At 41.3% G+C, this 25,936-nt stretch overlaps 2 protein-coding genes across 7 annotated transcripts in view; both read right to left on the minus strand.

Annotated features, from left to right (window-relative positions):
- Positions 1–14,502, minus strand: part of IMMP2L (inner mitochondrial membrane peptidase subunit 2) — a 478,312-nt gene extending 463,810 nt beyond the window's left edge. Inside the window, exons 1-2 of one of the 2 annotated variants that reach the window (XM_081022425.1) lie at positions 14,351–14,501; positions 5,831–5,968 (exon numbers count right to left, since the gene is read on the minus strand). In XM_081022425.1, coding sequence (XP_080878551.1) covers positions 5,831–5,965 — 135 coding nt within the window. In that variant the 5' untranslated portion in view covers positions 5,966–5,968; positions 14,351–14,501. Of the gene's footprint in view, positions 1–5,830; positions 5,969–14,350 lie in introns of both variants that reach the window. The other variant, XM_081022426.1, reaches the window with a different exon arrangement.
- Positions 14,503–22,563: 8,061 nt separating this feature from the next.
- The window catches only part of DOCK4 (dedicator of cytokinesis 4), a 249,605-nt gene continuing 246,232 nt past the window's right edge, over positions 22,564–25,936 (minus strand). For all 5 annotated transcript variants that reach the window (XM_081022240.1, XM_081022238.1, XM_081022237.1 and 2 more), the window contains one exon: positions 22,564–25,891. In XM_081022240.1, the coding sequence (XP_080878366.1) occupies positions 25,466–25,891 (426 nt within the window). In that variant the 3' untranslated portion in view covers positions 22,564–25,465. The remainder of the gene's footprint in view (positions 25,892–25,936) is intronic.

Genomic DNA, 25,936 nt, shown 5'->3' on the forward strand with positions numbered 1-25,936 from the left:
TTTTTTGTGGGATATCCAGATCTGTGATCCCCAGGAAGTAAGCTTCGGTGGCATGGTTACTGAATACCCAACGTCCTGTGACCACTTAACGATGGCCTCAGTGACCTCTTCCTCCTTGACTTCCCAGTCAAGGAGGAGTTGGTGTGCTTTGGAGAGGGTTTTTCTTTTAGAGTTTACTATCTGGGATTTGAATCGAGAGATTTCTGTTATGAAACCCTTTTGTTTGTCAGATTTCAATTTTTCATATACCTGATGGTATTGGAACTAATTGAGACGTACTCTTTTGATTCCTCAAAACTTTTAAATTTTAATTGGTTATCTTCTTCCTTTAAAAGAGTTTTATATGTTGGCCAAATTTCCTGAGTATTTTTTCTTTTCACCACGGAAGCTTCAATTGGGGAGGTCCACCACAGAACTTTGGGCTCCAACAGTTCTTTGTATTTCTCCCAGACTGGGAAAAGTGACTTTCTAATTATGTGGTTTGTGAAGTTTTTCTAGATTTTGGCTTTTCCGTATATAAGGTAAGCATGCCATCCCCATCGATTGTCGAAGCCCTCCAAATCCAGGAGGTCCAGGTCCTGCAGTTTACACCAGTCCTTCAACCATGTGAGGCAGGCTGCCTCATAATACAATTTCAGATCTGGTAGGGAGAAGCCTCATCTGTCCTTTATATCTATTAAGATCAAATGTTTAATTCTGGGTCTCTTCCCTTCCCATATGAATTTTGAACTCTCTCTTTGCCATACCTTGAGATAGCCTGTCCAGGGGGTGAAGTCCTTTAAATGCAGAATACAGTGGTACCTCGGGTTAAGTACTTAATTCGTTCCAGAGGTCCGTCCTTAACCTGAAACTGTTCTTAACCTGAAGCACCACTTTAGATAATGGGGCCTCCCGCTGCCGCCGTGCCACCAGAGCACGATTTCTGTTCTCATCCTGAAGCAAAGTTATTAACCCAAGGTACTATTTCTGGGTTAGCGGAGTCTGTAACCTGAAGCATATGTAACCCGAGGTACCACTGTACTCACTGTACCCCACAGAAAAGTCAAGTAATGTCCAAACCTCAAGGAACATGTAACAGGGTTCTCTTTATACAGCAGTCTGAGTTGGGGGTTTGAATAAGACATAGCTTTCTACCAACCTCTAGAAAATTCTAGAAGCATATCAGCATAAGCATCTGTCAGTCAGAGGGAAGAATTCTCACTACTCCTTCTAACAGTTCTCATTGCTACAGAAGTTGGTTTTATATCAGACTACGAACTGTTAAAAGTCTCTGAAGTGATCCAAGACAGGCTGATATGTCTGATGACTGATAACAATACATTTCAAGGCCGAAATTCAAGATTTAGAGGAATTCTGGCCAGGTGCAACATTCCTAGCATTCTACCTCAGACTTTTTATATTCCAATTCAGTATTCATATATTATGCTTTTATGTAAAAGAAAATCTTCCATAACTGATGGATAGTTACGCAGTTCTCACTCAGTTAATTGCAACGCTTCACTATTATTCCACACCTACCTACCAATTAGGTTTTTCCCACAAAACTGCATTATTAATCAAGCAGTAATTTGTATCATTCCTCATTCTCAGAGCAAAACAGAGACTGAATAAGACTTGTACTGGCCTTTGAAAATAAAAGCTATTTTAAAAGGGAATATACTGAGAGCAAAATCATTCAAATTACTCAGAATGGAAGCCATTCATTTGAATTGTTCCGCTGTCAGAGAAACCACCACACACATTCATTTCACGTGCCTTGTTTTGTTTCACAATAGGCATCATACTTATAAATAGAAAGCTGAGTTTTCATTTTTGATAAGTAGGTAAAGCTTATTGTGTTTTACTGTATAACTGCGGTTGGCAATGGGCATTTACAGGATAAATGAACTTAAGTATATTTAAAATATACGTTAGGTAGAACTAGGTCATCCTATCTTCCTTTGTTCTTAACTGACCAGTTGAAAAATTCTGTCATATGACAGGTCCACTTTTCAGTTTTGTGACCTCAAGCCAACAGAACTAAACCTCTCAAGTATTAAAAAGGGTCTCTGATTGGGAAGACACATTATCTTTGGCTTCTGAAACTCATGAACATAGGAGCCAACTCCTAGGGGCTGAGGTCCCTTTGTCGCCGCCCCAATAAAATATTTGAGAGGACTCCCCCAAAGTTGATGGGCACTGCTGTTCAAACGGTGTGTGTGTGCCGTGTTATGTGGAGTGGGGCTTACTTGCCCCCCAATATTTTATTCAAGTTGGCACCCCTGCTCATGAATCATGCTCTGTCACTGCTAGTACTTCCTGCATGTCTCAACATGTGCGATGACCTCTGACTTTCCACTCCCAGTTTATATTAAGAGTACAGTCATACCTCGGGATAAATGTGCTTCAAGTTAAGTATTTTCGGGTTGCACTCCGTGGCAACCTGAAAGTAATGGAGCACATTACTTCCAGGTTTCGTCGTGCGCACATGCACAGACGGTCAAAATGACGTCACGCGCATGCGCGGAAGTGGCAAAACATGACCCGTGGACGCGGGTTGCATTCGCTTCAGGATGCAAACGGGGCTCCGGAACGGATCCCGTTCGCATCCCAAGGTACCACTGTACTGTGATGTTTGCGCTTACACATAAAAATTAATGGAACAAAAAAAGAAGTTTCATTTGCATGAAACCCTGATCCAGCCCACAAACTTTACAAAAAGAAGATACAAAATCCATAGCAACAAACAACTAAATTATCCCACCAGCTGCATTCTGTCTCACATATGCTCAAGTCATTAAGTAAATATGCTAATATTGAAATATGTTAATAACTTTTTGGGTGAGCGCATCAAGGCTTAGCTCCAAGAGAACAGTAATAATCTGAGAAATTAATCTGGTTAGAAAATTATGATCCAACCGTGATACAATAAGGTGTGCATTAATCAGATACTAGTTCATGTAAAACTGAGATCACGATAAGGTAAATTGCACTCAGGTTTAAAAGTTTTAACTATGTGGCTTCTGGCACTGAACAATTGCAAAATAAGCACAAAATGAACAATGATATGTATTTTAATTGATTTGGAATAAATTGTTTGTTATTTTAACACGGCAGCATTATCCCATAATTGCAGGGCTGCACTACATTTACCCGACTTCAGAATATAAAAACAAAAAAGGAAATTTGAAAAGAGAAGAGTAAGCCATATTTCCTTCCTTTTTTGAAAGAACTTTTAATTTCAATCACAGCATGAGATAGGATAATGAGTGCACAAAACCAGCTAGGAGTCTAAAAGGTCTATTACAAATCCAATCGTTGTGGATTGCACGGTGAAAGCTTAGAGTCAAGACAATCATATATCTGATGCAAGTGTGTTATTGATGAGTAAAAGGCGTCATGCTGACTAAACTTCACTTTCCATCACATCCTATAGCTTTCAAACACATTCAACATAATTCACTCTCTGGAGTGTGAGATAAAGAAAAAGAAGATGATTTGTCATGTTTTCCTTCCTCAGGCAAAACAAGAAAAAGAAAACATGTACCTACAGAAGCGCTGTCAGTTGGAAGTTGAATATATCCTGATCAATTCAATCCCATAACTTCTTTTAAATAATAATAATAATAATAATAATAATAATAATAATAATAATAATTTTGGATGGGTTCAAACACCAAGCGCTAGTTCCTCATTTTACTCCATAGGTAACACTGCAGGTTCAAAGTTCACATATTGTACAGTTCACACTAACTTCAGTTTCTATAAGTACACCTGTATTAGGAAAAAGGGTTCTAGTTTAGGTTTCTCCCTAACCTGCTAACCTGTCATCTTCATGGATATATAAAAATTTTGGAGGAGCATTTGAACATGAGATCAATCACATGCAATCTGAAAAGATGCAGACCACCAAGAGCTGTGTCACGCATTTCTAGTGACTATGCAGTTCCACTCACCCAGAAAACTTCAAACTCAAGAACAAAACTTGATTACAATGCATGGAGTGGGGCTAACCCTAACTCAGGTTCAGATGTAACATTAAGTCAAACCATAGCTTAGTTCTGAAGAGCACAGCAGCTGCAGGACCTGGGAATGAGCACACCAGGCATAATCTCCAGTTCAGAAACCAGCACACCTGCTCATTCATGTGAAATCATGGTTTGGTTTTGTGTTACATATGAGCTGGAAAATTGTCAAAACAGTCTCCAATTGTGCTGATCCAGAAACGAGGCACGTTTCCCACCGCAGCACCACATGAAACTGGTGTATAGTGACATTTGGGACAGGCAGAAACACGCCTCTCATAAAGGCCATCCGTGTCAAAACCTTCAAGATCTGCACCCAGCTGGACTAAAAGCATGGGCACTCCAGTCCTGGTCCTCACTATCATCACGCCCTCCATCACTATAAGATTACCTTAACTAGAGAAGTCTCTTAATCATGAAAAGAGCATTCTCCCCTGAGGTTCTGATGCTATAAACACTCCAGATAAGGAAGCCTCAACTAAAATCAGACACAATTAAATTCAGCTTAGTTAAAATAAAGGAAACTTACAGCATTTTAATATTGAAATTAATATATAGACCTGAACAGTCCAACCACAACAATAAAATTCTATGCTTATGTAACACATTTTAATTGATGTTTGATTATGAATGATTATGTTAAGTGGATAAAAAAAAAAAGGTTAAGGACCCCTGACAGTTAAGTCCAGTTGTGAACGACTCTGGGGTTGCAGCGCTCATCTCACTTTACTGGCTGAGGGAACCAACATTTGTCTGCAGACAGTTTTTCCGGGTCATTTGGCCAACATGACTAAGCCACTTCTGGTGAAACCAGAGCAGCACACGGAAATGCCATTTACCTTCCCACCAGAGCGGTACATATTTATCTGCTTGCACTTTGATGTGCGTTCGAACTGCTAGGTTGGCAGGAGCTAGGACTGAACAACAAGAACTCACCCCATTGTGGGGATTCGAACCACCGACCTTCTGATCGGCAAGCCCAAGGCTCAGTGGTTTAGACCACAGCACCACCCGTGTCCCTGTGTTAAGTGGATACAAGTGCATAAATCCTTTTTTGCACATCTTACTCAATGAGTATAGTTACACAACTTGTAGTTTAAAAAGTACAAGCAGAGAGGATTATTATACCTGTGGAAAAAGCAAGAGGGAGAGGCTGATGGTTGTTCCAAATCATGATGTAAAACAAATAAAGCAAGCCATGTGTGTAACTGAAATAAAGGACTTCAAAAAATTAAAGAAGATAGAGAGGAATCAAGTTTCTAGAAGAAACTCTCCCCCCTTCCCCCAAAAAAGGAAAGTAACTGGTCGTGGAAACATCTGTCTTTGAAAAGTTGGTTTTGAAAGGGAAATTATTTTTAAAAATCCAAGATCCATCTTAAGTTATTAAAAAAATACAATTCAATTCAAACATAGCATCTTTCCCAATGCAACTTCTGCTGCAGTGCACGGCTATGCCATCTATTTATCAACTCTCCTGCCAACACCACATTCTACCCAGGCATGATTGACAGAACAGGTAATACTTCTCTTAATTCTAAATTAGCCAGATAGAATACTTTAAATTTCTTAAGCCTCTCGAAGAAATAGAAGTATATGTCTCAAAAAGGAGGGGGGGAAACCCCTGCTAAGTTCTGCACTCCCCAAACGCAAGAAACTCCTGCCTGACCAAACACAGTGGAAACTGCCCTCTCTGTAATGAAAAGGCCTTTTACATAAAATGCTGAAAATTGCATTTTTCTCCTGCTTTTGAAACTGGATTGTCAATTTATAATTGAGGCCTCCACGCAGGTGAAAATGAACTGGGGGAAAAGCAGCTGCATTGTTACCTGCATTGAAGCTCCTTCCACTCTTGCTATGCAAGCCACTCTGTCAAGGAAAGTCACCGTCACAGGAACAGCAACAAAGAAGCCTTTCAAAAAGGCTTTGATGTACTTTCGCCCAAAGCCTTGGGTCTGTGCCATAATCTAAAAGATGGAAGAAAAGTAGAGCCACTGTAAAAGCAAGAATTTGGAACAAAGTCATTTCAATAGCATTTAAGCAAAACATTAGTTGTAATGAAATACAATTTGTCAACAAAAAGCAAACAGGGATTGCCGTTGTTGTTGTTTTGTCCCAGAATCCTAGGCATAGCCCAGTCATACTGTAATCTCCAATATTTTGGGCCACAAGAGATCATATGGCTTCAACATTCATCGTAAACTTTGTATGGGAGGGGTGTTCCCTCATCCTCTCACTTCCTGCTTTGCGTAACATTTAACCCGATGAAGGTTTCTGGAGAGCTTAATTACCTATTCCCAATTATTCTCTGTCCAGCCAGATGTCTACCATCTTCATCTGGTATGCTGGCTGAGACCCCACCTGCCCATGCACTATCTCACCAGAGTTGTACATGCCCTGGTAATCACCTGCTTGGAGTACTGTGTGGAGCTACTTTGAAGGTGACTCAAAAACTACAACTAATCCAAAATGTGGCAGCTAGACTGGTGACAGGGAGCAGCCACTGAGACCATGTAACACCAGTTCTGAAAGACTTACACTGGCTCCCAGTACATTTCCGAGCACAAATCAAAGTGCTGGTGCTGACCTTTAAAGCCCTAAACGGCCTCAGCCCTGTATACCTGAAGGAGCATCTCCACCCCCATTGTTCAGCCCGGACACTGAGGTCTAGCTCCAAGGGCCTTCTGGCAGTTCCCTCACTGTGAGAAGTGAGGTTACAGGGAACCAGGCAAAGGGCCTTTTTGCCCTCCCATCAGATGTCAAGGAGATAAAGAACTACACAACTTTTAGAAGACATCTGAAGGCACCCCTGTATCTGGAATCTTTTAATGTTTTATGTTTTATGATGTGTTTATATGTGGTGGTGGTGTTGTTGGCTAGATCCAAATAAAGGTATGGCCCATCTGTGCACTTGAGAGTTTTCCCCCCTTATGGAAATCATAGCTGCCTGTTTTTCATATACTCTTAAAACAGGAACAGTCAACATGGTGCTCTCCAGATATTGCTGAATTACAATCAGCAACAGCTCATCAGTCTTAGCCAGCATAGCCAATAGGCAAAGGTGATGGGCGTTGTTGTCTTTCCTTTCTCATTCTTCCCAGGAAAAAGCATCACACAGAGGAATAGTCAAAATAAAAAAAATCCTTCCAGTAGCACCTTTAAGACCAACTAAGTTAGTTCTTGGTATGAGCTTTCGTGTGCAAGCACACTTCTTCAGATACCTGAAGAAGTATCTGAAGAAGTGTGCTTGCACACGAAAGCTCATACCAAGAACTAACTTAGTTGGTCTTAAAGGTGCTACTGGAAGGATTTTTTTTTATTTTGACTATGGCAGACCAACACGGCTACCTATCTGTAACTGGAACAGAGGAATAGGTTGGCCTACTGCAGCCTTTCTTAACCTTGGGTCCTGCTAGCTAGGGAAGATGGGAGTTGTAGTCCAGCAACATCTAGGGATCCAAGGTTAAGAAAGGCTTGACTATGGGCAACCAGTTTTTAAACTATTATTTATATTAGTTTATTAATGTTATCTTGGTTATTTTCGTTTGGGAACTTAGAGTAATGGAATGTAAATCTGCCCATCTGGAGTTAGAGATAAACTTGTAGGAGAGGGGCTGTTGGTAGTTCCACCACAGGAAGATGCCTGGTTAGCAGTCACTGATGGAAGGGCCTTCTCAGTAGTGGTCTCCCATCTGCATCCCTAGAAAGGTGTGTCAGTCTCCTTCACTATTAAATTTTAGGAGAATTCTAAGGATATTATTTTTACCCAGGCATTTGAGGACTAAAAATTCTGTCCCTGGCAAAACTGAAAGTATTAATTTGAAAGTATGTGATAGGTTTTAGGAGCTTTTAGGATATTTTTTAGAACGTTGTTTTTCACCTTTTACAAAATTATATTGTTTTAGTAGTGACATGTTTGCTGCCCATGGCTCCTTTGGAGAAAGATGTGAGATATAAATGTAAATATCTAATAATAGGTAAACAAACTACTACCCAATGAAAACCCAACAGTTTAGCCTTATCTTTGGCAATCATCACTTGATTACATGGAATCACAGAACTGTAGAGTGGGAAGGGACCTTGAGGATCATATAGTATAACCCTCTGCAATGAAAGAATATGCAGCTGCCCCATACGTGGATCGAACCTGCAGCCTTGGTGTTATGAGCACCACACTCTAACCAACTGAGCTATCCAGGCTCTAGGTTGGATGTGTGAAACTGTCCAGGGAGACTCAGAAATGTGGTCTGCGAAAGTTGGAGATACAGCATATGCAATGCAAGTAAAACAATACTATTCTGCAATGTGAGAATGCATGCCTGCAGGTAAGAAGTAAGCACATCAGTCATGGTTGTACATCTTTAAACCAAGATTCAATCCCATCCAACCAAGAAAAGGAAAATACACACTGAGCATGCACTATGATAACGTGCATCTGCCTTCTGCCAATCCACCCCGCCTACTGCAAATACACCATCATCAGGGCTCTGCCACTGGTCCCCCCTATATCGTGGAAATCAAAAATACACCACAACTGTGAACGGATGAAGCAGCCATTTACCCAGAAAAAGTTACTACACAATTGTCTAATAGCAGATACTTTCAGATGAATTATTAGCTGTATGTTTTGTAATCTCTGCTGTTCTGCAATGGAAAAGAATATTTGCTGTGCAAACAGACAAATATGCTGCTTAATTTGCAAAATTGAACAGAAGAAAATGCTTCCAAAGCACTAGATCATTGAGTAGAGCCAGGGTTTTTTTTTAAAGCAAAGACACTGAACCTAACAAGAGGGAAACAAGGAAATGCTGTGTTTAACATCACCACTCAAATACAGGTAACAAAACTGAATCCAGGTATGAAAAACTGAAATATTAGCATACTGAAATACTTGGAAGCATTCAAATATCAAGCGCCTTCTTTGATCTTTTTTTATTTCAAACCTTCACTTCTCAAAGTTATTGAAAGAGAAATTATGCAACTCTAGAGCCCAGCAAGTCATTTTAGGCTTTATGTCAACAGGGATCCAACCTAAATGATGTGTCAATGACCAAAGCCAGGTGTTCATTCCTTAGAATAGTCATTCTTGGGGAGAGGGGGAGTTGCGATTTGAAACAATTTTCTGCAGCAACCTATACTCTTAGACTGAGATCCACCCATGTTGCCTTTAAAAAAGTCATACTATGCGAAGATCCTACAGCAAGAAAAGCTAGAAACAGAAAACAAAAGGTCTATGCCCTTTTACTTGTATGTACCATTAGGGCTCACACATTTGCATTTGCCTTATATATAAACAATAAAAATGAAGCAATTGCACTGCGCTGTAGTTTACAGCAACAATGAAAAGGGTGGGGAATGAGAATGGCAAATTGCCTGCCTAGCAAAGATCAAAAGAACCAGCAAATAACAGGTCAAAATCCAAGGAAGCCCATACTGTGCAGCTTAGAGATTACAGCAGATGGAGCACAGCGCTATCTGGACTGAAGTGTTAGTGTACAAAAAGTCCAGGGACTATAATGGGTCTCCAGCAGGTACTACAACATATGGAGCAGAGATGCTATTTAGATTGCTCTCTACATTTAAATGTTTATTTTTATTTCCTACACTCGTCTGCACATTAGAAGACACAGTTTGTCAAGCCGCCTGCCAAAACTCATCAAGTAATACACCGAAAGCCTCAACTCACAAATTTGCAAGTCTAAGCACTTAAAAATTACCCACTGATGTATTACAAGATAAACAGCAGTAAAATCACAGCAACCTTCCTCAAAGCAAATTGGGGTAGGGTAGGGAGATGACCCCTGATAGGCTTTTCATAAGGAGAGGCAAGAGGCATGGAATGGCAATGGCACGCAGCAGCTTATTTCAAACAACTTGATTTGTTCCTTTTGCCATTTAAGAAGTGCATTCAGTTCAGCAGTTTGCAACCATGTTCCTATTATCTTATCGCTGGAAATGGGTTAAGTGTCCCAACTGCTTTGTAAAATTGTCAGAAAAAGCACGTTCTACTGAGTCACCAGCTGGACATGTTTCCTAGTTTAAGATCATCCAGATTTGTCCCGTCAATTCAGCTTCAGGGAGAATTTGCAAAAATAGCAAAAAGCGTACAGTTCAAGAAATTATGTCAAACTGCTAATAAACTCTAAGGGAAAGCTTTAGGCAACGTCAGTGTGTTGAGCGGGGGGGGGGGCGGAATTCTACCAATACCATTCATTGTACATTAGCACAACTAATTACTGAATTATGTTTATCAGCTGAATGTTGTAGCTTTCCCCAGCATTGTGGCATACATGCAAGGTTCTTTAATAAACAGAAGCAAACACATGATTCTATTATTTATTGGATACTCATATACTGAACATGACAGTGAAGGCATTTGTTTCTAAGGAAACCCTTTTACAAATCCAGATGTAGACAGGCATGTCTCCAAATTAAGGCTCAGTGGCCACAATCCACTGTCAAGTTCCTTAAACTATTGTCCTGGTCCACACATGTTCCAAACGATAGTTAAGTTTGAACTTGCTAAGTGTGCTGCTACCCAAATGCTAAACTTGTTTGGAATATGGGTAAAGTCCATTTTATTCCTGCTGTCATAATGGTGCTGATTTAAGTGAGATTAAAACGAGTAAATGCACATCCTCAAAGTATTAATATTATTCAGGGTTGGCGGACTGTTTTTTGTTTGCACTAACATTATCAGATATGCAGAAGCTGTTGTTAAGCATGGAATGCCAGTGGGGGTGGAAAAAATGTCGCTTGTGTGCTTCACAGCTGAAGCAGTACATATAGCTGTCTAAACCCTTGCCACTGTAAGGCTATTACGTCCAGGGTCTTAAATTACCCAGCTACACCACTGGGTCCCTGGCCTATATAAGGTTCTTTGTCAAGCAGGACTTCACATTTATGGGTTTCCCCTCCTTTTGGTCTTGTTAGAAATCTCAGCTCTAACTATCAGCATTACAAAATGACATCCAATGGCTCACTACAAAGTCCTAGTAGATGGACTGTTCTGTCACTCAGTTTAATTTTATTGTGTGAGCCTTTTTTGTAACAGCATGAGGAAAATTGGTTTTTTCTGTGTTTCTGATTTTATTACTATTCCTTTTCTTCGAAGCACATGTGTTTGAGTCTGTGCTACAGTGCTTTGAAGTGCACAAAATGCCCTCAGTGTTCTCAGCGTAACCTCAAAGCATCCTAGCCTGATCCTTTGGCATATTATTACAACTTGAATTAAATCCGCAGGACAGTGAAAACCTATTTGAGGAATCCTTTGGTGTTGCACTGATATGGCACATATTAATTATAGAACTATAGTGTAGAGAACTTCTATAAAGAACCACCCCATTAAAACCAGCAATAAAAGAATTCAGTGAGTCATCCTTAATAGGACTGAATTATGTCTACATTTCACAAATCTCCGGATCTTAGTAATTTTTCTCTCCGAAAACCTAGGCTTACACTGTGGAGTCAAAAAGTATACCGAGTTACTGACCTCCACATTCTGTAAAATCAAGTTCATCTTGCTTGAATAAGTATTATTCTGCAGTATGATTAAATATTTTGCAGAGATAATTTAAAACATGAAGTCTGTTTCAATTGTAAGAAGTAAATATATGTAGATTTATGTTTTATCAAATGGTGGCATCACTTCCAAAAGATTGCAAGCAATAATATGATATGCTTCATTTAGCTTTACAGTACCCCAAATTTAAAATGATTTCTCCTAATAATGTATTCAATAAATACAGTGATACTTCGGGTTAAGAACTTAATTCATTCTGGAGGTCTGTTCTTAACCTGAAACTGTTCTTAACCTGAAGCACCACTTTAGCTAATGGGGCCTCTTGCTGCCGCCACGCCGCCAAAGCATGATTTCTGTTCTCATCCTGAAGCAAAGTTCTTAACCCGAGGTACTATTTCTGGGTTAGCGGAGTCTGTAACCTGAAGCGTCTGTAACCCGAGGTATCACTGTATTGTGCTCAACTATTCCTTATGCAGCCTGCTGAAATTAGTGTTTCCTAATAAAGTCCTGCTGAACTGGATACTTTTATGAGATATGCTACATTTTGCTTTAAAACACACAGACACACAATGTAAATATCATAAATAAAACAAACACATCTATAGCCCAAAGTAAAGGAAATGTAAACAATGCAATATATGCTGTGTGTGGAGAATTTACCTTTTCACTATAAAATATAAATATTTTTGCAAATAGGGCTCCAAATCTAAACACCATCACTAGAATAATGGTTGCAGAAAATGAGTTCATCTTGAAAAAATGCCACAACTCTTTGACCATGATGGAACTTAAGACTATCTAGCTGCTGAAATTGTGGCAATTGGGGATAGAAACATGACAATTAAATTTACATCTAGAAGACAACCTCAAAGTGTTGCTTAAATCTGTTATCGGTTACCTTTTCAATACTACAATTAATGAAGGGTTGTCAAAGAGTAGGGGATAAAGTGGGTTTACTGTCCTTTTAATGCATGCTTATGGTATGTGGTGATTTTAATCAAAGGTAATGACTATGAACCAAGAAGTGGCAAATATTTTAGATTAAGTAACATTGAATGCAAGTATGTAATCTTGCCTACTTAAATAGTAACAGTGTTTCCTCCTGTTGTTTTGCTTTACCTGGCCTTGCTCTAGTGGCTTTTACAACAGCCTCCATAGGAAAGTTTAACTGGCAAAGCTTTTTCTTATATGGGAAAAGATTCACAAGCAGGGATGTGGGTTCAAGCCCCAACTTGGGCAAAAAGATCCCTTCATTGCAGGGGGTTGGACTAGATGATCCTTGTTGTCCCTTCCAACTCTACAATTCTATGATTTTATTATCCCCATTTCTTGCACCAGTCAGGTGGGTTACCCTAAGTAACAGCACAAGTGGCAAGTTGTGATGCAGGTCATTTGGTTCTATGCCAACACCAATTTTCAATATTAAACAATTACACTTGGAGTAGCTTCAGAAAGTCATACATGTGAACCTCAAAAGTTCCTGAAGAATATGGTTTTATTCATAAAAGCTCTCCACTTCACACATCTTAAGTTTACGTCTCTATATCATGGGTAGGCAAACTAAGGCCTGGGGGCCAAATCCAGCCCAATCGCCTTCTAAATCCGGCCCAGGAATCAGCATGTTTTTACATGAGTAGAATGTGTCCTTTTATTTAAAATGCATCTCTGGGTTATTTGTGGTGAATAGGAAATCGTTCACTTTCCCCCAAAAATATAGTCCCATAAGGTCTAAGGGATAGTGCTGAAGAAGTTTGCTGACCCCTGCTCTATATAACCCCTCTTTAAGTGGAAATGATTCCTCCCTGGTCCTTATTGTCATTTGAACAGCAGAGACAAATGACCTCATACAGGCGACCAAGAAGAAGTGTTGTTGGACTTGGGTGTTTCCTAAGTAAGCGATATAAATCCACATATAGGTGGAATACCTGATTTGGGGGGGGGGGGAGCGTGCACCGACTAAGGATTTTCATCCCACTAAGCCAGCTGCAGAAGGAGAAGTCCCTTCCTAGAATGAGAAGCTCCTTTGCGACATGTGTGGTGGATTTTTAAACCAATGATCTTGAGGCAACACCGTCAAACCTATTGCATGCTCACTTCCAAGTGCACACAGGCTTATTATGGCCATAGTGGTGAAGACCTTTTACCTTCAACACTTGACTAGGAGCATCCACCGCAGCTCCCTTCACTCCCTGATTTACCTCAGGGCAAGGGAAGGTGCTGCACCCCCCATGGCAGCAGACACCGCCGCCTTTCGAGGCGGGGGGGGGGGGGGGAGGCTGTTCTTTGCAGCAGCTGCTTGCACGCGCGGCGTTCCCCCCAATACCCTTGGCAAGATGAGGACTAGCGCCTTTTTTCCCTCCTGTCAGAATGAAGGCAAGCAAGCACCACAAGCAGGTCATATTCTCCCTTCCTCGGCAACTTGGACTTTCCTCCTCACTGCGCTGACCGGAGGAAGAGCCTTTTTGACCGGTCGCGTCCTCCCCGTTTCTCCCCTCTGACCGGGGAAATCTCCCCTCAGAGGCACAGCCAGCAGGTCTTAAGCCTGCCTCGCAGAGCTGCATTTCGCCACAACAAGGGGCTAACTGGAGCACCCTCGCAAAATGAGTAATAATAATAAATAATCCCACCCTCAATTGGCTCTCTCTATTTCCCTTCACGGCGAAAACGCGAAACTGTTTCGCGCCCATCCCCCCCCCCCACATTTCCAAACGCCTTCGGCTGCTTGAGCCCCGCCGGCCCCCGTAGAGCTCCCCGCAACTCCAGCTCCTTCTTCCCGTTTTCCCTTCAACACAGAAACGCCACTCGCGACTGCACCGCCCCGACTCACCGCTTTTCGGCGCTGACGCCACCACGCCAAGGGGGCGGAGAGAAAGAAAAAGGAGGCGAGCCGCGCGTGCGCTCTTTCGGCAGGGAAGCGAGAGTTGCGAAGGAGGGACGGGAAGGTAAGTGGGTGTTTGAGCGCGTGCGCGCGGTCCCTCCTTCTCGCCGAACGGAGGGGAGGAGTCTCGCGAGCTGGTTTAAGAGAGGCGCGCGCTCTCTCCCTTCCACTACCCCCGCCACTTTACCTCAGCAGACACCTGGCAGAGCTCGTCGGGTTGCTTCTCGAGCCCTCCTGGGCGGCGAATGAGAGCGAAGCGTTGGAACGGGGGCGCTAGTGCAGGTGGCCGAATGGGCGCGAGGTCGTGTGCATGGCCAGCGCCGCGTCAAAATAGGCGGGAGCTCCTCTCTCTCGTCAGCCAGAGAAGCGCTTCGTAGTTTGGGAAATGGGCGCCTGCCGTGCAGCATTAGGAAAGCCCCTAAAGGCACAGCAGGTGTTTTATCTGGTTGCTATAATTCAAAGTGCGACAATACTTTTAAGCACTCACACAAACACAACTGATCATTTACTTGGTGTAATTATTTACTTGCGTTTTATCTTGCGTCTTATTCTGCGAACCACGCTGAGGTCTGATGATGAAGGGCGCTGTACAAATTAAATTTGATAACATTTCATAAGGCTGCGATCCCATACTCATTTTTAGAGCCATTGTGTACCCTGAGCCACTCCAGACAAGCGTGGACAAGGAACTCAGCCATTGTTATTTATCATTACTGTAACTTCATCTATTTGCTACCTCCACTTCACCATAAGGTCCCAGGATGGGTCACAGCATTAAATAAAACCAAAATTTAAAACAGCTTTGGCCTCGCCTAGGATTTTAGGCAACAAGAAAAGGATCTAGAGCCAAGGAGTTTGGCTGGGAACATGATGTAAAATGGTGGCAGACCTTGGCACTCCTGACAACACTCCACCACAGCCCTGTTAGGTAGACCGATATAATTGCACCCACCTTACAGATGGAGAAGACCGAGGCTCAGGGGACAAGAGCTTGGCTAGGGGCCACCCAGTCCTAGTGTATTCATTAGGGATTCCTGACATCCTTGTAGCCAGCACCTTGCACCAGCTCCTGCCATGTCCTATAGTACTGTTAATTATTTACTGTATTTTCTGAATGCACACAATTGTTTTTTGTTTCTAGGTATAGGCCCAAACCATTCCATTGTCATGAGAACCTATTTTACAAAAGCACACGAAGGGTTACACGCTTAGAAGGAATGTATTTATCCTGCATCCCATTAAAAGAGTTCTGAATCATTTCCCCTTATACATGTATTTTAAGGGTGTATAATTAACTGGCTACAGGTTGTTAGGCAGCTGATGAAGTGTGAACCAACCAGTGATTTATTTTCCTTTATTTACATTTTTTTTTGTCCCTACAACTCACCGAAATGACAGCAGGATGTTTTTCAACCTCTGCTTACTTCACCAGATTAAGAAGTGATTTGTGAGGCCATTTTTAATTCTTCCGATCTCATTCAAACCAAGTATCCAGGGGATCATAATCGAAAGATAATAGGTGCTAAAATGCAGGACACCACTTTTGACAAATATTGCCTAAATTGAATAGCCTCTGACCATGCTGTCAGCTGAACATTTGGTACCACTTCTCAGCTTACATTAGAAGGGGGGGGGGACAAAAATTATGTGCAGCTTGCTTTTCTGTGAAACGCATCTGTCAAGATGGCAATGCTGCCAGAGTCATGTTATTGTGTTATGCAAAACGTCACCTTGTAACCTCTCAAAATTCTGCAGTTGAGAATGGTCATGGGTGGAATGGGAAGCAAAAGTATTCTGAAGATGGAAGCTTCCCCTATGCGTGTTCTCAGAGTCCTCAATTATATAGGGAGCCTGAGGAGGGCAGCTCTTCAGACCTTTATCCCAACAAGTATTCAAGAATAGTGGGCACATAATGTCAATCGCTTGTGCTACAATATATGCAGTAGTTCGTTAAGGGTAGTGGGAACTGTCACTCTGTGAAGGGTAAACTATGGCTCCCAAGATTATTGTGGGGAGCTCAGTGCTTCAAATTCATGGTTTCAAAACAGCTAGGGTTTTGCACTCTCAAGTGGGTCTCACTGCCCATTTAGATCCCCTCTCAAGGCCAGTTAAAAAATAAGAAATAAGCTGCTATTGTTGTGTAAAACCATGTATACTCTTTTATTTCCAGTCTTCCGTAGTTAAAGTTGTTTTTTATACTGCAAATACAGCGATCTGCTTTTCAAAAACGGCCCGAAACATTTCATTGTGCTTCAATATGTTTAGCCGCAGAGTAGAATTCAGTTTTTATACTGGTTATTCAGGCGTTTTAACTTAATGGAATGTGGCCCGGGAAAATTGGGTATTACAAAAAGTTAAGCTTTTTTCCCCCTCTCCCACCTGGAAATGAAGAGCACCTGTTTGCCCACTGCATTAAGTCAGAGGAGCATGTGTATGATTTCAGAGATTACTGGAGGTAAAACGGGGATACAGAAGCAGGGCTAGAATTGCCAGCAGGAAAACAGAACAGGGGAGGTGCAACGGTTTTATGAATGCAAATGTAAAAGGTTGCTTTGTTTGGAAAGAGGCAAACAGAGAAAAATTAGTAAGAGGTACATTGGGATGTATAAGCACAGTAATAAGCGTCTGGGTGAGATTCTGAAAGGACAAATGGCACCAAAGCATTTCTCAAACCATCCAGAAACAATTAAGCTGTGTAATTATAGAGCGCCAGTGTGATTAGACTCCTGCAAAATTTCCTGGATGGACATTTGTCCTAAAAGCAGGCACACCATGGGAGAGGACGATAGCAACCGTTTCTCTTCTTCTGCCTCCGCCACCATCTCTCTAAGCAGCAGAAGCATATGCCGGACCATTATTATCTGCATTCATAAATAAAACAATTCCTTTTCAGCACAATAACACAATGCTGGTTAATCAAAACATTTCTCCGAGCAAACAGCATTGAGGGAACAAATATAATTATTTCAAAGTCAACAACCAGGAACGCAGCAGAGCTACTAGCCTGACTAAAATGGGCTAAGGAAGGGATTGTCTTGCTTCCCTTACTCTGGGCTATAGGGCTTCCTTTGGGAATGCAGAGGGCTTGCTTACATAAGGGCTTGCTTTTGGAGAGTTCAGATCTATTTACGACCAGGTAAATGGCAGTGTCTGGCGTTTGCTCCCACATGAGGCAGTGAAAGCCACAAACTTGGACAAATTCTCAGCACAGTGACTACTCACCCTGATGACTCTCAGTGCTTTCCCCCCAGAAGTACTCAAAGGCACGCAGTACCAGCACCTATTTTTGTTGTAATTTAAAAATGTGGCACTTACTGTAGCCACTTTGTGGTGAGTAGCGCAGTGCACCTCTCTCTTTTTGGTTAAAAAGTGTGACACTTAATGTAACAGCTTCATGGCGAGTACCGGCTCCTATTTTCCTAGGGGGAAAAGCACTGTCTACGATTGGAGACAGCATGCTTCTGAATACTAGTCTCTAGATAACTCAAGAGGGGAGAGTAGTGTTGCAGTCAGGCGTTGTGGTTTACAGAATCAGCCGCCTCAACAACAAAGCCAAGGAAGTTTGACTGTAAATGTTTCTGAGAGATATTGGCTCTCTCTGCAAAGAAAGTTATGCAGTTCTCAGAATTATCTTCAGAATCTGCTACTAATAGCTTTTTTGGCCCCCTTATCCTGAGACCTATTGGAAAATCGCATAGGAGATTTGAAGTTAAAAATTAACAGCCCCCACGCCTGCTACCTGTTAACCTTTGGATAGAAGTGCTGGCAGCGTTGGCTGGAGTCCTGTTTGGTTTAAATAACTGTGAATAAAAAAGTTGATCAAAATGGAGAGCAGAATGTTGCGGCCTCGGTATGGAGCAGTGCCTCTTACTAGTGAGAAATCTCAACTTGGGGGTCTGAGCCAGTTTGAAGGTTCCCTTCACTTGCATATAAACAACTCCAAAGCAAGTTACATGAAAGACCAACTTAGTAATGACAGTGCCACTAACGTATCAGCAGAGTGCAGCAAAATATTGTCATCCCTCACCCCACCCCAAATCATTTTCAGATGAACAGAACACATGAAATGCACACTAATGGTGCCAATCCTAACAGTAAATCCTATGAAGCAAAACATGTACTTAAGTTGACAACAGATACTTCCATAGTTCACGAACTGTATCACAGAAGTCATTAACAGTTACGGTTATTTATCTTCTAATTTGTTTTTCTTTTTTAAAAAACAACAACAACTCATTGACTATTCCAGATGTTACAGCAGTTAGCATACTGAAAGACAAACTGGCTGGTATTTAATTATTGTTGCTGACATTTAACAATATGAAATGAAATGAAAGCCTAAATATTCTAATACATTCCATGGATAGTCTCTAAAAATGCTTGAAAGTCACCAGATAGTTTGCAAAGCTGCATGTGCAAGGAATACACAGCACACCATTCAAATACAAGCCTTTCAATCTGAGGGTGGTGTTGCATACACAATACATTTAAAAACACACTTAAAAAAAACCCCAAAAGTCTGAATAATAGCTTGCTTCATAGTCTTTCAGTGCATGTCTGTTGTCGCAGCTATACAAACAGCTATACAAACAAGAATCCAAGTGATGTCAGTTATACCTAATGAGGTGAAAACTTAGGATATCTTCAATGTCACAGCAGCCAAACTTTTCATTTTAGAGCAAGGTCAAAACAGCAGCGACAGCGTTTTCCTCCATTCAAGCTGTATCCCCTTTTAGGGGAAGGGCTTGTTCCACATACCTTTTCTGGAAATAATACTCTAGAGCGGTCCATGGCTCAAATCTGCCTTATTGGCCATGCCCAACCAAGCAGCTGGTGCAACTTTTAATGAGTTAAATGGTTGCTAAAGAGTTTGTTGCAACACTTCCATTACCTCTCCTCCCAATTTCCCATTTCTTTCTCTTTTTTTAAGCAAAATGACGAAGTTTAAAAAATAGGAATTTATTACAGAAAGAGGATTGCTCTTGCTTGCTTGTTTTCTCTTTCTCTGTCTAGCAAGGTCGCTAAACTAAACCAAACACACGAAAAAGCTCCTCAGAGTAGGAAACACTTCCTGTTGCTGCTCTGAACATGCTCAGAACCAATGCATTGATTCTGACAGGTCTGTGTTACCCCACAGGGCTGTTTTTGATGCCCCCAGCATCTGTTGTAGCAGCTCCTTCATAACAACAGGAAGGAGGCAAGACTTTACCTACCAGCTGCCCAATCAGTCACTGGCTCTTTTGGCTTGGGGGCTTTGCCCTGGTCAGCTGGTCCTAACACAGTAGTAAAGCTACGTCCAAGAGCTGATGGCCAGAGGACAGGAGATTGACACACATGCCTCTGTAAATTCAAGGCAGTATAAAAAGGGGTGTGGCTTTGACATTTTGAGGATTATTTTTTAATTGCCTGATGTTCTCAGTGGGGGCCTGTGCTTCCATCTGAAGTAACAGCATGCCTGAATAGCTCAGTTGGTTAGAGCGTGGGGCTGATAATGCCAAGGTTTTAAGTTTGATCCCCATATGGGGCAACTGCATCGTTAGGGGGTTGGACTAGATGATCCTCAGGTCCCTTTCCAACACTACAGTTCTATGATTCTGTGACCATCTAGAGCCCCCATCAAGACCATTAAGTCCAGAGTTCAAAATTACCTAGCTGCACCACTGCTGGTGAACATATATGAGCAGCGCTTCTGTAGTTGGTTTGTTCATTTCTTTGGTTAATGAAAGGTGCTCTCCTTTCTGCCTTTTGTATGTGAGTGAGTGTGTGTGTGTGTGTGTGTGTGTGTGTGTGTGTGTCCCACAGGTGAAGAGGAAAACAGTCTGTGAGGAACTAAATAAGGGAAAACCAGAGGAGGTGGTAAAACTAAGCAAAATTTACAAAATGACAAGATGCTCACAAGGGAGCAGGGATTTTAAAGTCCTCCCGCACACATAATTCTGCAAGAGACTGCAGTGTTTCCCAGAAACAAATAAAAGCTTTAATTTGTTCTTTAAAAAAACAACTAAACTCAGTATGTACAAACACTTCTTTGCCACCTAAAAAGCTGTTAACTATAAAATGCTTGGTCTGTAGTGAATTGAACAAGTTAGGGAAATTAGGAGCAGGCTGCCCTTAATATTTCTAGTTGTTGGTTGTTGTTTTTAAAAAAGGATCACTTTCAGCCCCTTTATACGTGAAACTGTAAACTTACGTTTGATGCGCAACACTCATTAGGCTTGGATCTACACAGATTTAAAGAACACTAAGAAAAAAATTATATCGCTATTAATGCATATTTCCATGGACAGCGTCCCCTGGTGTAAATTTTATAACACACTTTAATGTTATACTGTACTGTAATTGACCTGTGTAGCTGAGTCCTATGTGTTGTGACAGCATTCGCCAGATTTTAGACACTTGGTTAAACATAGGTGTTGTTTACTGTATAGTCATTTCTTGAAAATCTAACAAAAATGTCAAAAAAGGTACAAAAATGATACGAGGAGAATTCTGTCACTTTTCACCAGCATTAGCAAGAGCACTATCTATATACCGTATTTTTCGCTCTATAACACGCACCCGACCATAACACGCACATAGTTTTTAGAGGAGGAAAACAAGAAAAAAAATATTCTAAACGAAACAGTGGATGTATGATTTTTGTGGTTCATGCTGTGGCCACAGACATGTGATCTGACGGTGAGTTTGGGGTAGCCCAATGCAAAAATCCTGAGGATCCATGTGGATCCATGCTTTGTAACCACGTTTTTGCACCACTGCGGCCCCAGCAACAGTGGGTGCATGATTTTTTTTGGTGCAAGCTGTAGCCATGGACATGCTATGTGATCTGATGGTGACTTTGGGGTGACCCAATGCAAAATCCTGAGGATCCATGTGGATCTGTGCTTTGTAACCAGGCTCTCTGTCCTTCTCTTCTCCCCACTCAGTGGCTCTTCTCCCGCTTTGCTGTTTCAAAGCGAGCCACGGAGGAGGGAAGGAAGGGGAACCATGGATCCTCTGCTCACGACTGCAGCAGATCCCCCCCGCCATCCGTAGGCATTCGCTCCATAACACGCACAGACATTTCCCCTTACTTTCTAGGAGGAAAAAAGTGAGTGTTATGGAGCAAAAAATACGGTACTTTTTATCAGTGGTGTTGTGCAAGAAGAACAGAGTACATGAATCACAGAGCAGGAGTGCTACTATCTGCTGAAAGAGAAGGTTAATTGATAGATCTTCCCCTTGCTCTGGCAACTGAATTTGACAATAACAAGTCTTTCAAGTATTACTGTTGTTCGTGACATATTAGCACAGAGGAAGTCAGAGATTTGGAAAAAAATAATTAGTGGAAGCTGAATCATTCTTTTCTTGATGGGGACTATACTTCGTGTTAGGAGTTTAAATGAAAATGCTTCTTTTGCAAGAGTGTTCACATTAAAAAAAGAGAAAAAGTAAATAAAGCTAAAGGCTGCATTGCAGATGGCTGCAAACACAGATGGAAATTAATAGTTAAGGCTCCATGTGTTTTGCAAAATTAACCTATGTAGTAAAAGCACCACTGAGTTCAATGGAGCTTATCCATTTAACTATGCAGAGGATTCTTGCAGTCATGCCATGCGACTAATCAGAGACACAACTGGTCTGTCTCCCCAGTGAAATCCGAAAAGCTGCCGGTGCTTTAGGGTTGTCCTTGAGAACCTGGCTGCGAGAGCTGTCATGATCAGTTCCTGCACTTTGCTACTGGAAACCCACCACAACAGCCCTGCTTTTCATACTGACATTTTTGCCACATGCCTCCCTGCTATTAAAAAAGACATGCTATGGCAGGATATGATGGGGCCTGCATTCTAGCGATGAAATACGATGATGAGATGAATAGAAAAGTATGATCTGCCCACAATAGACACACCTGCTAGGACAAAGATCTTTTGTTCCCTAGAGCAACTATGCATTTAATGGCCAATCAAATTATATTCTTTAAAAGCTCCCGGCAAATGTGTGAAAGCTATTATAGAGTTGAGTCTGCAGGGGCAGGGTAGACAAAGGAGACATGATCAGCAAAGAGATTGGTTCATTTTTCTCTCTCCTTTAAAACCAAAAATGAAGTTAGATCAAATACAGGATCTGAAACTTTAATTCCATGGCAAACTGATTTACAAACTCAGCACTCAGCAGAAAACAAATTGTACAATAAAGATCAATCAATTTTATTGTGTATTTACGGTTCTTCAGCAACCGGTATAACCATCTGTAAACAGAAACTACATTAAAAGTTTTGCTGTCAAGCAGACGTCAGTAATACGTGCACATGAGTAAAAATTTTGCTTACTGCCAAATATGTTTTAAAAACGGACTTGAGGAGCAAATAACACTGATTCAGACTATGCTGAAGGACCAGGCAACACACTGATTCAGCTCTATGTATAAGATGGGAGAGGGATAAAAGTAGGTCTGTTATCCAGTTTGTGACACTTTATTTAAATTACAATACCTTTTCCTTTTTAAAAAAAAACCAGCATAAATATGTAAGCTAACAGCTTCAAAATTCTGGTTATGCAGACATGAAAATGTTATGATAAGCGAGAGCTAGTTCAAGAAATCTCAGGACTTCAAAATCAGCAACGTACAAAGCTAAAATTCATATGCTCCTTTTCCAGTTATAAACACTTTTGCTAAACATAGATATTTCAACATATATTAATATATTTTTTCTGACATTCAAAGTTGTAGAGTCAATATGGCAGAATTATTGTTAAAAGCACATATGTACAAATATTTTCCCCGTGCCCCACCCTTACATAAAGTATTTGGCATAATTATAACAATCTTACTGCATACACAACTGTCTGGTTTTTCTTTTTCACATAGTTGTACTCCTTATTAAAATTAACCAGTTATGTACAAAAATACTCGAACATTTATTATAGAAAACCTCTATAGCTACCATTAACAGCATATACCTGCTGAAGGTTTCGTTGAGGGAATATAAAAAGTGGTCACCATGTTGCAGAGTTAAGCTATCAACAAAGCAAACTGTTAAATCAACACACACACACACACTTCCCAACAAAACAGGGAGATAACTTTTGAACGGTATGATTGAAAAATACAGATCATACGTATCGGTTGTCAAACAGATGTTGCAAACAGTACATAAAATGGGATGGGGAGTGGAGAAGAGATAGAAAAATTGCTTATACAAGGTGATTTAATATGTGGTCCTAGAACTGAGTACGAAATTTCAAACGGATCTACAGGAGCTTTCGAGTGAAATGCCACCTAGAACGTCATCCGGCAAGAGTAAGGGCACTTCAACACAGAATGTTCTGCAGGGACTTGGGCTGCGATCCGGAATGTCTATTTGCAGACAAGTGTTTCTGTTTTACTTACTGAGGGGTCCGTTTTCCTTTTTTCAGACCACAGTTCCTCACCCTCCTGAGGCTCCCTCATGTTTTGGGAGTGGAATGTACAGCAACAGAACGGAAAGGCGGCCCAGCTTTGGGGAGACTGGAATGTGCCGTGCTTTTTGGGGAATGCAGACCTTGCGCAAAGCGTCTCCACTCTGAGCAGCATCCTTTGCTTGTCAGGACAGATTTCCAAAGGCAATTTCGCAAGTTGCACTTGGGTAGAGATACTGCGATGATTTTAAATGGCACACATTTGCAATCGCTTGCGGCTGCTTCCTTTTTCATATATAAAATACACAGAAGCAGGGAAATGTCGAGTCTCCCGCCTCTGTGCATTTTGAATGCCTTTTCAAACAACGTGGCATGTCACCACTTTTGTCCTCTCTCTACAAGAGGACAGATTGTGGCATGAGAAACTGCCCTGTCTGGAATGAACATGAGCTATGGAGGAGTCCACACAGCTGGTTGTCAGGAACTGAGCAAGGGGTGGGGGAAAGGGCGGAGGACTTGTAGGGAAAGGTACCCGCCTTTACCCAGATGTTTCCTAAGCATTCTGTTGTACAGTGCAGTATGAAGTCTGGAGGCTTAAAGGCTGCCAAATGGGCAAGATGGTTGATTGGGAGAAAGAAAGAAAGAAAAAGAAAAAATTCACTATTAAAGCCTGAATCCTGATTTATAGTTCTGATATTTCACCCACAGTTAATTCCCCCCTGCATTTATTTTTCAGGAACACTTATTTGCACCCAGTTGTTTTCTTTGCATTTACTAATCTTACAGTGCTGACAATGGCCATTTCAGATCACAATGAAAAGGACACAGTCATTTGAGATACTAGAACACCTCTAAGGTTAGTTCCCTCCCCTGAAAACACACAATTTTTAATGTGCAGGCGAAAATTCTACAACCAGCTGTCCATGGGAATTTTTTTTATCAGCAGCTATATGGAATTATGAAGTAAATTGGAAAATGCAGGCCATGTTGACAGATCATTGCCAAATTGCTGAAAATGTCATTTTTAAAAAAATATGAAAATGTATATACATATGCTTTACAAAATGTGCCAAAAGAAAGTAAGTAACCCCAAACAAAGTGTTTTGTTTCATGAACTCAGCAACAAGAATATCCTCATGATTTTCCAATGCAGTTATAAGCACTTGATCCATAATCACTTTTGTTCATGTACATGTATTAATAAACAGGTTCAAAAGTGGTAAGGGAACAGTCTCCAAAATGTTCACAAAAAGTAGAAATGAAACTATCTTGTTACAGGAACATGCCTTGGTTTTATATATTAAGTTTAAATCATATTATTCCGCATGCTCTAAGAAGTACAGGGAATTACATTAAAGGAAGTTGTGGAGGGGAATTATAGTTTCACTTAAAGTATTTTGGGGAAGAAATGAACTTCAGATTCAAACTGGTATGCATCCATATCTGCTGTACCTAATATTAACAAAATCATTTCAGTCCTGTTTCTTGCAATTATCTGGCATTCTAGGTTAGTACTTTTCATCTGCCAAAAATACGCAACATAATATTAAGCAGTTAAAAAAAGAAAAAAGAAAACGACTGGAAAGAATATTTGTGAAAAATATTAAAGTGCCTATGTTAGATGTGTGGGGGGGTTTTTTTTTTCCACTTAAGTCATTACAAAAAAAATGACCCTCTCTTTAAAAAGTTATAACTGAGACACTTTCCGTGGAAGAGGCCTGGGCCGAGGGACCTGTTCAGTTCTCTTGCTACTGTTTTCCAGATTGTTTGGTCGGACCAGCAGGGGTTTGGGTGGCAGAGCTGGCGGATCCGTAGGGATGGGGATGGAAAGACTGTGAGGTAGCGGGACAGGGCGCCTCAGTGTCCGCTCATAAACGCTGTAAGGTGGCGGAGTCTTGCTCTCTTTTCTCATGGGCTCTTCGGACATGTTGCAGTTAGAAATAGGTACTGGGTGCTCCATGACTTGAGTTTCAAAGCCGGACGTCTCAGACGTGCTACACCGACTGAGGGAGGAGATGCCACTGCTGTAACTTCCAGACAAGACTGGGGAGTTGGAAATGAGTCCCGAGGAATGGTAGTCCACAGGAGATGGAGTAAACGATTGTATTGAACCCTGGGTAAAAAGAAAAGGAATTAGTCCCCCACCACCACCACCAAA

Source organism: Podarcis pityusensis (assembly GCF_964106645.2).
Source record: "Podarcis pityusensis genome assembly, chromosome: 10".
NCBI lineage: Eukaryota > Metazoa > Chordata > Lepidosauria > Squamata > Lacertidae > Podarcis > Podarcis pityusensis.